General features: G+C 33.9%; 1 protein-coding gene across 6 annotated transcripts in view; it reads right to left on the bottom strand.

The window, feature by feature from the left end:
* PKN2 (protein kinase N2) overlaps nt 1–14,073 on the bottom strand; it is a 190,982-nt gene that overhangs the window by 95,939 nt on the left and 80,970 nt on the right. For all 6 annotated transcript variants that reach the window (XM_007182344.3, XM_057544823.1, XM_057544822.1 and 3 more), the window contains 2 exons: nt 7,343–7,528; nt 6,269–6,378 (listed from right to left, as the gene is read on the bottom strand). In XM_007182344.3, the coding sequence (XP_007182406.1) occupies nt 6,269–6,378; nt 7,343–7,528 (296 nt within the window). The remainder of the gene's footprint in view (nt 1–6,268; nt 6,379–7,342; nt 7,529–14,073) is intronic.

Raw genomic sequence — 14,073 nt, 5'->3', positions numbered from 1 at the left:
CTGTTTCTAATATTGATAAAGGTGGTTCTCTATTACATTAGCAAAGTTAATCAAAGGGAAATGTGAATGGGAAAAGGTTAGATATAAAGGGTCTTGCTTTTTATTTCAATCTCTCATGGGAGGATTAAACTTTTACAGCAGGAGGGCTGAGGGAATTCAGAAAAAATGTGAAATTACATAGCTACTGTGTTTATAATAAACATTAAGAAAGACCAATTTTTATAGGAAAATATAAAAAGGGTAACCTGATAACAGAAAGAACACAGAACTGACAGGACACTTCAGAATCCTAGATTATAGCTTAGGCTAGTTATTTAACCCCTAGGCCATAATAATATCCTTATTAATCTGTAAAATGAGGGGGCTGGATTACACCAGCAATTTTCAAAACTTTTTTTTTTTTAAAGTGGCAAAATCCAAATGATATCTTATCCAGAATCTCAAAACAAAAAGAAAAAAAAAGGGTCTGTGTTGCCATCTGAAATAATTCTGCAGAGCCCTGAGCTCCCAGGAACTTTTCTATATCATTCTAGATCTAGATAATTTCTATAGTATCTCAAAACTCAAAAAAGACCTATCTGGGTGTTCCCTGGTGGCCCAGTGGTTAGGATTCTGGGCTTTCACTGCCATGGCCCGGGTTCAGCCCCTCATTGGGGAACTGAGATCCCACAAGCCACGTGGCATGACCAAAAATAAAAAATAAATAAATAAATAAATAAAAAGACCTATGAATTTTTGTATTTTGGAAAGGATAGAAACAGTATAGACAACTTAGTTCCAGAATGTCATAGGAAAGAAACTTGACATTTGAGGCAAAATGCTGAGCATGAACATGTCAGTTTAAAATAATATTTTCTATAAATGTTTCTATAAACATTTTCTATAAATAAATATTCTATAAATATAAGGAATAAAGTAAAAGACTAAAAAAGCACAAAAAATGTAAAAGTAACATGTACTGTGTAAACAGAAGGATTTATCACAATAAGGAATGTGGCCTCCAAAGAGGAGCTTATAATCCAATTAGGGATACATAATATGCATATCAGGAACCCAGAAGGTCTAACTGGCCTCAGGGAGAATAGCTTTACTTAGCTATGCAGTGTCTTCAACGTTTTTAAGGGAGGATTACTCCAAAGTGGGAAGAAAGTCTGATGCCATGAAGAAGAAAAACAATTTTAGGTGAGGATTAAAAGTGCAAGTAAAAACAACCAATCAACAGTTATCAGTCTTTCTAGTTTTCTAAGCTTGTAGCTTGGGTAATATTAAATTATTTTCTCTTTACCAGGCTTTCATCGTCTTCTGCTGTTTCCTCCTTTTTGCCACTAACTTTCTATCTCATACAAATCACCACAGAGGAAAGAGCATTTTGAAGGACACTCGAGGTCTAGTACCAGCTCTGAAATTTATCAATATGTAATCACTCTGGTTCTCAGTTTCCTTAATTATAAAATGATGGCAAGACACAACTACTTTTAAGTTCTATTTTAAATACAAAACTCTAACACAATAACCTGGCTACAAGAGAAATTTTCTAACCAGCCATTTTCCCTTTAACAATAAATGTCTTAAATTTCATTTTGATCATAACACTCATTAAAATCCTATAATTACTTTAAATAGGCTCTGAAATGAAAGAAAATGACATTCAACCAGTTAATTCCCATTACTTAACATGCTCTTCCATTATACTCAAATTCATAGCCACACGTCACAGCCTAGGGCTAAAGAAAGAACTAAAGTCATTGAGTAGCTAAATGTGCCAGGCAACACAAAGCATTTCTTCTTAACAGTCCTGTAAGGATTATATTTTATCCCCATTTTAGAGATTGTGAAATAAATGCCCAGTAGTAAGGTTATGTATCTTGTCTACCATCAAATATCTAATAAGTAAATGAATCCAGTTTGTCTGGCTTCAAGACCAATGTTATAGCAAACCTATTAATTTAAGAATGAATGGAAACTGAAACATTTTAGAGTCATAAATATTTACATGTATTCACAGTATAGAAGGAAGATGCAAATATAACAAGACATGTATATAACGATATCCATATACACTAACAACCTCAACTGCATTTCCCTCTCTGGTGGGCTTGACTGAATTATATTGGTCTAACTATTTAATTAAACAGCTAATTTACAGCATGGAACAATGCTAGTTCCAGCAAATATCAGAGCTGAAAAAAAATCAGAGTTGACAAAGAGAAAATATCAGACTTGAAAAAAATCTTGGAAGTGTAATCTTTTTCTGATACAACAATTCCCTTAAATTTCTCTTATGTAAGTTGCTCATTCAACTTTATTGAGAGAGCCTTAAGAAACTAAAAATAGAGCTACCATATGATCCTGCAATCCCACTCCTGGGCATTACCCGGAGAAAAACATGGTCCGAAAGGATACATGCACCCCAATGTTCACTGCAGTGCTGTTTACAATAGCTAAGACATGGAAACAACCTAAATGTCCATCAACAGAGGAATGGATAAAGAATATGTGGTACATATATACAATGGAATATTACTCAGCCATTAAAAATAATGAAATAATGCCATTTGCAGCAACATGGATGGACCTAGAGACTGTCATAGTGAGTGAAGTAAGTCAGACAGAGAAAGAGGAATATTGTATGACATTGCTTATATGTGGAATCTAAAAAAAAATAAAAAGATACAAATGAATTTATGTGCAAACAGAAACAGACTCACAGACTTAGAGAACTAATTTATGGTTACCAGGGGGGCAGGGTAGGAGGGAGGACTAGTTAGGGAGTTTGGGATTGACATGTACACACTGCTATATTTAAAATGGATAACCATCAAGGACCTACTGTATAGCACAGGGAACTCTGCTCAATATTCTGTAACAACCTAATTGGGAAAAGAATTTGAAAAAGAATACATACATGTATATGTGTAACTGAATCACTTCGTTGTACACTTGAAACTAACACAACTCTGTTAATCAACTATACCCCAATATAAAATAAAAAGTTAAAAAAAAAACTTTACTGAGCGAGAACTTACTACAGCAGCTCAGTTCATTTTTTAATAGTACTATTCTTGGTACTGAAATGAAATCTGCCATCATTGACTTCTGCTTTGTCTTCCACACCCACAAAGTATACAGTCAATCCAAGGATGGAAGGAACATGTACTACAGCTTACCACTTGCCCCTTTTCCAAGCATTTGGCAAACACTGCTACTTGATCAGCATAAACAAGGACCCATCCAGTAAACCTTGACAGTGAGCTCCAGAAAGTTACTACCAATCCATCAGAGTCAACACACACAAATGGAAATATCATTGCTATCACTAGTTTAATTCTTGTTTTACATGTTCCTCCTTTTAACTTTAAAGACAGTTACCAAATCTTTGTTAAATCTCTTCTTTAATAGATTTTCAATCCCACTTTCCTTCAACTGTTCCATATGTAACAGGATTTTCATCATCTCACCATTCCAGCAACTCTTCACTGGATAAGCTTTTATAAGGTTAAGATCCGATCTAGGGTATGATCTGATCCAACCCAGATTTTTCTATTTCTCTTTGGCAAACCTTCCTTCTCCTCCTATACTTGGAATACTACTTAAGATTTGATTGTTAGACCTTTTTTTTCTTTCTTTATAAACTCTTTCCCATTATGGGCTGCTAACTCTTTTATTAGCTTCTATATTTATATTATTTCTATTTGATCATCTAAATCAGATGATGAAAAATCCCCTATTAAAAGCCCTTCAATTATCTTCTAATTTATTGATTATAAAGACCCTAGTAATCTGACACCCACCTATATCTGCTATTTTACTTCTTTACACTGATCTCTGTTCATGATTTTTATTCTTACAACACATCAAGTTTTCTCCTACCCCAAGGCGTTGTATGTTTTTTTCTCCTTTGCTGGGAACACTCTACCTGGATCTTTTTAAGTCTGGCAACTTTCCCCCCATCGGGTTTCAAGTCAAGCGTAGCCTCCTCAAAGAGACTTTCCCTAATTATGTCCTCTACCTAAAATAGCCCCCACCCCCTTCTTTACAATACCTTATTTACTTCCTTCATTGCACTTGAAGATTTAAAAAAAAAAACTTGTTAACTATTTGTCTTCCCTCATTAGAATATAAGGTCGATAAATATAGGGACTTTGACTATTTTGGTCAATCATAACCAGCATCTAGAATGGTGCTTGACACAGAACAGAAAATCACTGACTATTAAGCCTAGGAGTTCCATTACAGCAATTCCTACATATATCTCTTTCTTTCTATTCCTACTGCCACATTTTACTTCAAGTTCTCTTCACCTTACAGTTGCAGCACTGGAGTAACCTCCTGCCAATTTATATGCCTTTAGTCTCTATTCTCTCAAATTCATTCTTCATACATACCCCAAGATCAATTTTTCTATTATGTCTCTCTCATCCCCACTACCAACAAGTATAAAGACCTTAGCCTAGTATTCCATGTCCTGTCCTCAATATCTTTTTAACTGAAATCATACACAGTTTCAGACGTAATGGTAAAAAGTCTGCAAATAATCAGACATATACTGAGAAGCCACTGAGGTATAAGTTCCTTGAGGAAATCTTGAGAGATCTTGTTTATATTGTTTGTTGCTAATCTATCACCTGGAAGTGCCTGGAATACAGTATGCATCAATGAATAAATGAACAAATAATTTCATAATAATTTTTAATGAATTAAATGAATGATCCTAAGCTAGAGAATGAATGCCTAGATGAAAGTATTATTCTTTGAAGATGAGTCTGGTTCTCAGACACATGGAGATTAGTTAGTAAATTACTTTAGTAAAAATAGCCAACATTAATTGAGTTCTTACCACTAGCCTAAGATTTTTACATGGATTTAATCCTCACACATTTCAGTGAGGTAGATAGTATTAAAGATAAGGAAACTGGTATACATAAAAAGTTAAGCATTTTGTTCAAGTACATTTAATATTTAAGTGTCAGACACAGTATCTGAACCAAGAAAAGCAATGATGAGGGCCTGATTAAGATACTGGCTGTGAGACAGAAAAAAATAAACTGGAAAAAATATTTTAAAAGTAGAGGCCAGAGCAGTAATTGCCACCTCACATCATCATTAAGCACTATAAATCTGCTCTCACGGGGCTTCCCTGGTGGCGCAGTGGTTGAGAGTCTGCCTGCCAATGGAGGGGACACGGGTTCGAGCCCTGGTCTGGGAGGATCCCACGTGCCGCGGAGCGGCTGGGCCCGTGAGCCACAGTTACTGAGCCTGCGCGTCTGGAGCCTGTGCTCCGCAACGGGAGAGGCTGCGATAGTGAGGGGCCCGCGCACCGCGATGAAGAGTGGTCCCCACTTGCCGCGACTGGAGGGAGCCCTCGCACAGAAATGAAGACCAACACAGCCATAAATAAATAAATAAATAATTTAAAAAAAAAATCACTAAAAATCTGCTCTCACTAATATATGTAATTTTGATTTTATTTTATTTTTTTATATTTGAATTTTATTTTTAGTTTTTTATACAGCAGGTTCTTATTAGTCATCCATTTTATACATATTAGTGTATACATATCAATCCCAATCTCCCAATTCATCACACCACTACCCCCCTACCACCCCCATATATGTAATTTTTAAAATGACATATGTACCATAAATCTGAATACTAAACAACAAAAAGCTTAATATCTTTCTTATTTTTTAGATAAAATTATGATTAAGTTTTAATATTTTCTTCCCACACCCCAACGGATAGATTAGAATCTAAATAATAAAGTTATCATCGTGGATTTAAATCTACTGTGGACCAAGTTAACTTCTGCTGGGTTCTACAGCTACAGATTGCATTCTAGCCACTCACATTATTCTTGAAAGCCACTGAGCTATATGGAGGAATGGTTGTCTGAGCACAATAGCTCACTTCAAATCCAGCTTTGATAATATAACCAACAAGTGGTGAGTCAGAAGAATCACCTTAGTGGTCAGAGAGCACAATATTAAAATTAAAAAAAAAATTCAATATTAGATGTCACCTGATTGCTGATCTTTCAGGGTAGTACAAAGTATACATTTTCAAATCACTGCACAAATGAAAACTCCTGCAGCAATCTGATAAGGTAGATTTATGTACACCTCATCAGATGAGAAGTGTCAAAAATACCTAGGTCCTTCTTATATGCTGTTAAGAATAAAACTTACCAAAGTCTTCTAAAACATAAAATTTACATTAAAAATGAATTATAAATATAATGAAAATTCAAGTAAAAAGTTTCTCATCTTACCCTGTCTAGTTCCAGTGTAAACTTCTGGTCCCACGACTGATTGGAAATGGGTTTCCAGCTAGTTTGACCAACCACAGTATTATCTAGCTTCAAAACTGCACAGACATCATCTGTAATTACAATTTAAAACTTGCTTAAATATTTTAAAACCTTTAAAATAGAAATGCCACTGTTTAATATCAACAAAAGTCATGATCCTTTGAAAATAAGTTTTTCTTACTCACTACTGAAGCTTTTGAATCTTAAATGGCTAGTTTTATATATACACTCCCACTAGACCCTCCCAAGTTATCCTTTGTGTTTCACAAAAACACAAATAGTAATTGCTATTTCGTTTATATTAAAATGTAACTGAAAGGACTAACAAGTGACCAGTAATTGTTTGTCACGTGTGTGTATTTACATATCAATATCAGTCATCCGGTTTTTCTCCCTCTACATTTGCTATTAATGTTGTTACTTTAAACAATTTTTATTTTCACATTTTTCCTGAAGTCTCTCTCTATATACAGGAAAGCACAGACATACTGTACTAGGTTGAATTGTCACATGCCTTTCCCACCAATTGTATAATTACATCACAGTTTATGATTACTTTAGAGTGTCTCCAAAGTACTTCATAAACCTCTCCCATTTTACTTTACCACCTTTACCCACTGCCCCATTTCAGTTTACTTCTGGGACACAGTCCTAGTTAAACATGTTTAGTTCAGTGGTTAGCTATCAAAATTTCAACGTTAGTTTAGAGGTGTCATTATACCATTAAAAGAATCAAGATGTGACACAAAGAGTTTGACATAAAGAGTGATGTTCAATATTTCATTATTCCAAAAGAATTAATGTTATATGTCATTCAGTTTTCTAACATATTTTCAGCAGGGTAAATTTTGTAGCCTTTTAAATTATCTTGTCATTATAGCTTTTGATATTTTAAATTTAAATTATGGAAATCATAATTTTAAAGTTTGTTGTCCAACTCTGACTCTTCTCACTCTTCTCTGTCCCCACTGCTCAGCCGTTTGTATAGGCCCTTTAATTTGTTATATGATTGTTAAAAAAATCTGATTACTGAACTGGATAAGTCATCTGTTTTTAGGAGATTTCGACTACTTCCACTTTTACTTTTACTCGTTCTGCTCATGAAAGATGATCTGGTTTCACTTGGACTCCAACCAGGTAGTGCAACCGATGCTGCTTTTGACCGTCCGGGGACATTCTCTAGGATATCTTGACAACCCATTAGACGAACTTCCAAAGTACCTGTAGCATGAACAAATATCAAATAAGAAAACATCAATACTCAACATATAAAATTATGTCATTGTTACCTATTCAGAAATAGGGGGGGAAATATCTGCTAAAATAACAAAATCTCTTCTTCCAGAGCATCTTTGAGGTAACTATCATCTTTACTGCTTTATTTAGAGAAACCTATTAAAAACTCTTAATTAATTTAAACAACTATAAAAAAATGTATAGAAAGAACAGCACCAGCCAAAAGCTATTTGTCGGGCATAGAACAAAACTAGTTACATAAACTTCTTGTGTATCTGAATACTCATTTCTATAATTCCATGGAAAACTTACAGAATTATGTGGATAAAACATGTGGGAGGGAAAACATAAAACAAAATAATATGCCTACTAAAATAAACATAAAGAAATTAGAAACAAGGAAATCTGACAATGTAAATAACAGTTGTGTTTAATAGCTATATAGTTAACACAGGAAAGGACTATAGGGGTTTTTTTTGGCATAAGTAGATGGATTTTTGTTCTATTTGAGATGTAAAATAACATTATCTTTTCACTTTAATAGTTTAGTTAGTCAAATAATTATGGGCTATAATTATCTAAGCATAAAGTAATTGTAATTTCCTTAGGCAAATACATACTAAAAGTGTTCAAATGGAAATGAGTAACTGTGAGCTTAGCCATCTGGAGATATGGCTTTGTCATCATTTGGGCTAGACTTAGTGTACTAAAATTTAAAATGGTGCTTCAGTATTAAAATTTTAGATACTGCCCATAGTATAGCACTTTAGGAAGAGTATTTCCTGGTAAAAGCTGTCCCATTAAACTTAAATAATTAAAACTTAATTTTATTTAAAGTTTTTAATTATTTAAAAGTAACCAAAGGACTCTTTCAACAAAGTAAAAAAGTCTGTATTTAATCACAACTCAACCAAAAAAAAAAAAAATCAGACAAAAAATATGAAAAAAACAGTGTTAAAGAAAAGGGACATCAGGCAATGAAGAACAGTGATCCCTGAGAGAAGAGTCCTAAGATTGCTTACTGCCTTGAGAATATCTAGGACACAGCACAGGGAGGGAGAACTCAGGTGGAGCCAAGTGGACTACCTGAGTGAAGGAGACAGAACTGAGAGTATTGAGACTGAACTGACTGAGGTGGCTAGATTTCACAGGCAGAGTAAAGGAAAAAATACAGCTGTCCAGAGACAGAATCCCTGAGATTTGCAGAAGGTTCTCCAGACCAAGTATTCAGTCTTGCCCCAGGAATAGAGAATAATTACCCTTACACTAAATGATGCTCTAGCCCCACATAACAAATCTTAAAAGCATTACCCAAAAGATCAAACTGTTTCCAAGTAACCTAACTATGACCCAGAACAAAGCTCAAAAATATCTGTAATATTTGTAGGAATACAAAAATACCCAGCACCTAACAAGCTAAAATTCCAAATGTCTGGCATTTAATCAGAGATTACCAGGTATATTTGTTTTCTATTGCTGCATTACCAATTATCACAAACATAGTGGCTTAAAACAACACCCATTTGTTATCTAACGGTTTTGTAGGCCAGAGTTTGAGTGGGCTGGTCTGCACTCTATGTCAAAGATCTCATAAGGCTGAAATCATTGTGTCTGCCAGGCTAGGCTCTTATCTGGAAGTTTTAAAGAAGAACCTGCTTCTAAGCTCATTCAGGGTATTGGCAGAATCTAGTTTCCTGCAGCTGTAAGAATAGGGATCCTAACTCCTTGCTGGCTGACAGCCAGGGGCTGTTTTCAAGTTCTAGAGCTGACCTGCATCCCTCGTCATGTGACCCCCTCATCTCTATGCCAGCAATGGCACATAAAATCCTTTTCATGATTCATATCTGACTTCCTCTTCTGCCACTGGCCAGAGAAAATTTTCTACTTTTAAGGGGCTCACGTGATTATATTAAACCAACCCAGATAACTGTCCTTTACGATAACTCAAAGTCAACTGATGAGTAACCTTAATTACATATGCAAAAATCTCCTTTGCCATATAATGTAATATTATCACAGAAGTGATACCCCATCATATTCATGGGGGAGGGATTCTAGGGGTATTCTTAATATTCTGCCTATCACACCAGGGAAGCAAAGAAACAGAAAAGTGGGACCCATTAAAAAAACAAAATCAAATGAAAACCAATACAAAACTGATATAAATGTTAGGAGTAGCACACATTCACACAGTTATTATAAATATATTCCATCTGTTCAAAAAGTTGAATAGGGACACTGAAGAAATCAGAAAAACACAAAACAAATTTCTAGAGATGAAAATAACATTGAGATTTTTTTAAAAACCCAAAAAACTGGATGGGATTGGTGGCACATTACACATTGCAAAAGTAGAGGCTAGTGAACTTGAAGCTAGAGCAATAGAAATGATCAAAAATACAAGACAGAAAGTAAAGACTTGGAGGGCAAAAACAACAACAAAAAACCAGCACATATGTGAGCTGTGAGTTTAACTTCTAGTGGCCTAATACATGTGTACTTGAAGTCCCTGATGAAAAGCAAAGAGGATAGGGAACAGAAAATATATTTGAAAAAATAATGACTGAAAAGTTGCCTAATGTAGTGAAAACTATAAATCCAAGAAGTATCCAAGAAGTTCAATGAACACCGAGCAAAAGAAAAATAAGTAAATTACACCAAAGCATAACATAATTAAATTTCTCAAAACAAACGATAAGAGAAAGTATTAAAAGCAGCCAGAAAAAATGACATGTACATATAAGATTAGGACAGCAGCAGATTTCTCATTAGAAACAATGAAAGCAAGACAGAGAAGCAATATCTTTAAAGTACTGAGGAAACAAACCATGAACTTAAAATCCTAAGCCTACTGAAAATTTATTTCAAAAATGAAGCTTTTTCAAATATAAAAATGGATAAAGAACCCATTATCAGCAAATTACCATGTGATCCATCCACACAATTCCTAGGTATTTATCCCAGTGAAGTGAAATCTATGTTTACACAAAAACTATACAGGGATCTTATTAGCAGCTATATTTGAAAAAAGTACAAAATGGAAACAACCCAAGTATCAATCACAGGTGAATGGATAAACAAGTTATGGTATTTTCACACAATTGAATACTACCAATAATAAATAGAAAAGAACTACTGATACATGCAACATAGACAAATATCAAAAGAATTATTCAGAGTGAAATGGCCAGATTCCCACCCCCAACAAAAAAAAGAGTATGCACTGTATGATTCAATTTATATAAAATTCTACAAAGTGAAAACTAGTATCTAGTGACAGAAACAGGCCAGTGATTGCCTGGGGACAGGTGTGGGGAAGGAAAGCATAAGAAGAGCAAGAAAGAGAGATTACATAGAGGCACATGAGGATACTTTTGGGGATGATGGATATAATTATCTTGATTGTGGTGATGGTTTCAAGACTTTAAATAGATGATGAAACTTGTCAAATTATACACTTTAAATATGTGCAATAAAACTGTTCTAAAAACTGGATATTGATAATGGTGGCTCAAGTATATGTATTTCCTAAAAATTTTAAACTATACTTAAAATCGGTGAAAATTTATACACTATGGTATATAAATTATGTCCCAATAAAGATTCTAAGCATGAGGGGAAACTTCAATCTTATGTTTGGTTAGGCTATGGAAATCTTATCTTACTGTAAAGTATTAAGGCAGATTAAGTATAATGGAAATCATTTCAATTCTGGTTCAAAAGAAACAACTTGTGTCTGTGTGTTTTATTTGTTTTTTTGTTGTTGTTAAGGTAGCAAACTTAGTTCATTTCCACTGTAAATGCTCAGATGTAAAAGTCATCCTGGGAAAACTGTAAACATCTGGTTACTACTTCAAACCCTGGTAGCTTATTAAATATTTTAGTAATTTCAATGTATTAGGAGATGACAATGTTCAACACCTGCTTTCATTTAGAATAAAACCTGGAGGGATTTAAGATCTTTATTAAGTATCTAGAAGTTTCTTTCTTTTATGAGGTGACACAATTGCTATTGCATATAACCATATAAGAAGTGGCTTAAAATTACCTTTTTTACTTTTATAACCCATAATATGAAATTTTAAAAACAAGCAAATCCAAGAAGTAAATGTTTGTGTTCATAAGCAATAGCTAAAATTCCATTAGAACAAGTAAATACTTTTTTGTTTCTTTTAACTTTCTGGAAAAACTGTTTTATATCAATTTTACTAATTCAGTATTTCATCTTGGTACAATTAACTTTTCTTTAATTCTGAGGAATCTTCTTTTATAAAAACTAGTAAATGTCTCAAAATTTGGACTAAAAATTAAATTATACTTCATATCAAAGTAATTTGCAAATTTTAGTATTATAATCATACAACCACAAAAGAAACCAGAGCATAAATGAGATAAACCACAAATAATAGCATATAGTAAAAACTCAGGACAGCAAATACTCCTACTACTTATCTATGCTAATCCTTTATCATGTCTAATCCTTTATTAATATCACTACTATTTCTCTTCCTAGTTAACTCCATATTTAGTTTAAGGTCCAGTAGATAAAAGAATTTTTTAAAACACCAAAATATCTTAAGAATTATAAGATACTTCCTTTTAGACTGGTGATTTACATCACTATGAGTAAAGTTCATTAAGGGAATGAAGAACAGGGAAAGAGAGAACTAAAAAGAGGTTAAAGAGTTGGGAAGAGCAACCAACCAGAATAGAAAAGGAAAATAATTTCCAGCCATATCAGCTGATTTTCCAAAATGTGGCTTTATTACTTTTCTAAAAATACTGTTTAACAACCATATTTTAACCAATGGATCATTCTGAAACTCTTGAATATTAAAAATATGCTCAGCCCTGAGCCATAAGATGGTGAAACTTAGATGTACAGTCCCTGCCTTATTATCAAATGACATTTACCAAATATCTACTGAGTGTATAAAGTATCTTGTGATAGGGGTTAAGATTACATGTAGGTAGATGACAAGGTCTTCATAGATCTATATCCCAGTTTAGATTTAAAAAAACCCCCAAAAACAGTAAGAAGATGGATAATAAGTCAAAGACATTAAATAAGCACTCTGCACTAACCAGATTAATTGTGATAGAAGATTCATGGTAGGAGTTATAGAAGATGTGGCTGGAAAGATAAATGCTTTATTTTATTTACTTATTTTTTTAATTGGAATACAGTTGATTTTAAATGTTGTGTTAGTTTCAGGTGTACAACAAAATGAATCAGTTATACATATACATACATCCACTCTTTTTTAGAATCTTTTCCCATATAGGCCATTATACAGTACCGAGTAGAGTTCTCTGTGCTATACAGTAGGTCCTTATTAGTTATCTATTTTATATATAGTAGTGTGTATATGTCAGTCCCAATCTGCCAATTTATCCCTACTCTCCCTTTCCCCCAGTAACCATAAGTTTGTTTTCTACATCTGTAACTCTATTTCTGTTTGGTAGATAAGTTCATTTGTACCCTTTTTTTAGATTCCTCATATAAGCAATACCATGATATTTGTGTTTCTCTGTCTGATTTACTTCACTCAATATGACAATCTCTAGGTCCATTCATGTCACTGCAAATGGCATTACTTCGTTCTTTTTTTATGGCCCAGTAATATTCCACTGTACATATGTACCACATCTTCTTTAACCATTCCTCTGTTGATGGTCATTTAGGTTCCTTCCATGTCCTGGCTATTGTAAATACTGCTGCAATGAATATTGCGGTGCACGTATCTTTTGAATTATGGTTTTCTCCAGATATATGCCCAGCAGTGGGATTGCTGGATCATATGGTAGCTCTGTTTTCATTTTTTTAAGGAACCTCCATGCTGTTCTCCATAGTGGCTGTACCAGTTTACATTCCCACCAACAATGTAGGAGGGTTCCTTTTTCTCCACACCCTCTCCAGCATTAACTGTTTATAGATTTTTTTGATGATGGCCATTCCAACGAGTGTGAGGTGATACCTCATAAGATAAATGCTTTAAATATTTAAAATACAATGGAGAATTTCGAACAGAGGTTCCCAAGCTTTCTCGTTTCATGATACCCTAATGTCTCAATTTTTTCATTGTGCTTCTAGTCTGAACAATGTACCTAACAGTTCTGTTTCATAAGATATTGTAACAAATTAGTTAATAACTATTTGAAAAATAATATACGTAGTTTGAAAGAAAAAAGTAATCTTATTTCATTCTTAAATAACCATGATCACTTCCTAATGAGATGTGTGTATCTATTGGGCACTGTATAACTTATCAAACTTTGGGATTAGATTTGAAAGTGCCACCCTTATCTTCTATTCCATATTGATTTTCCCATAGTATTTATCATTATAGCAGTGAAGGAAAAACCAGGAACACCCAGCTTCATCAATATATGACATAATCAGAAGGCATGTAGTTCAACCTAATGCTGAAACTCCAACTACCTTGAAGCTAGTAGATTAATGGTGATGGTAGGAAGTGAAGTAATACTGTTTCCCTCAAAAACTTAAAATATCCTGTTGTACCCTTGTG

Source organism: Balaenoptera acutorostrata, chromosome 1 (assembly GCF_949987535.1).
Source record: "Balaenoptera acutorostrata chromosome 1, mBalAcu1.1, whole genome shotgun sequence".
In the NCBI taxonomy this organism is placed as follows: Eukaryota; Metazoa; Chordata; class Mammalia; order Artiodactyla; family Balaenopteridae; genus Balaenoptera; species Balaenoptera acutorostrata.
This window is presented reverse-complemented; position numbering and strand designations above follow the sequence as displayed.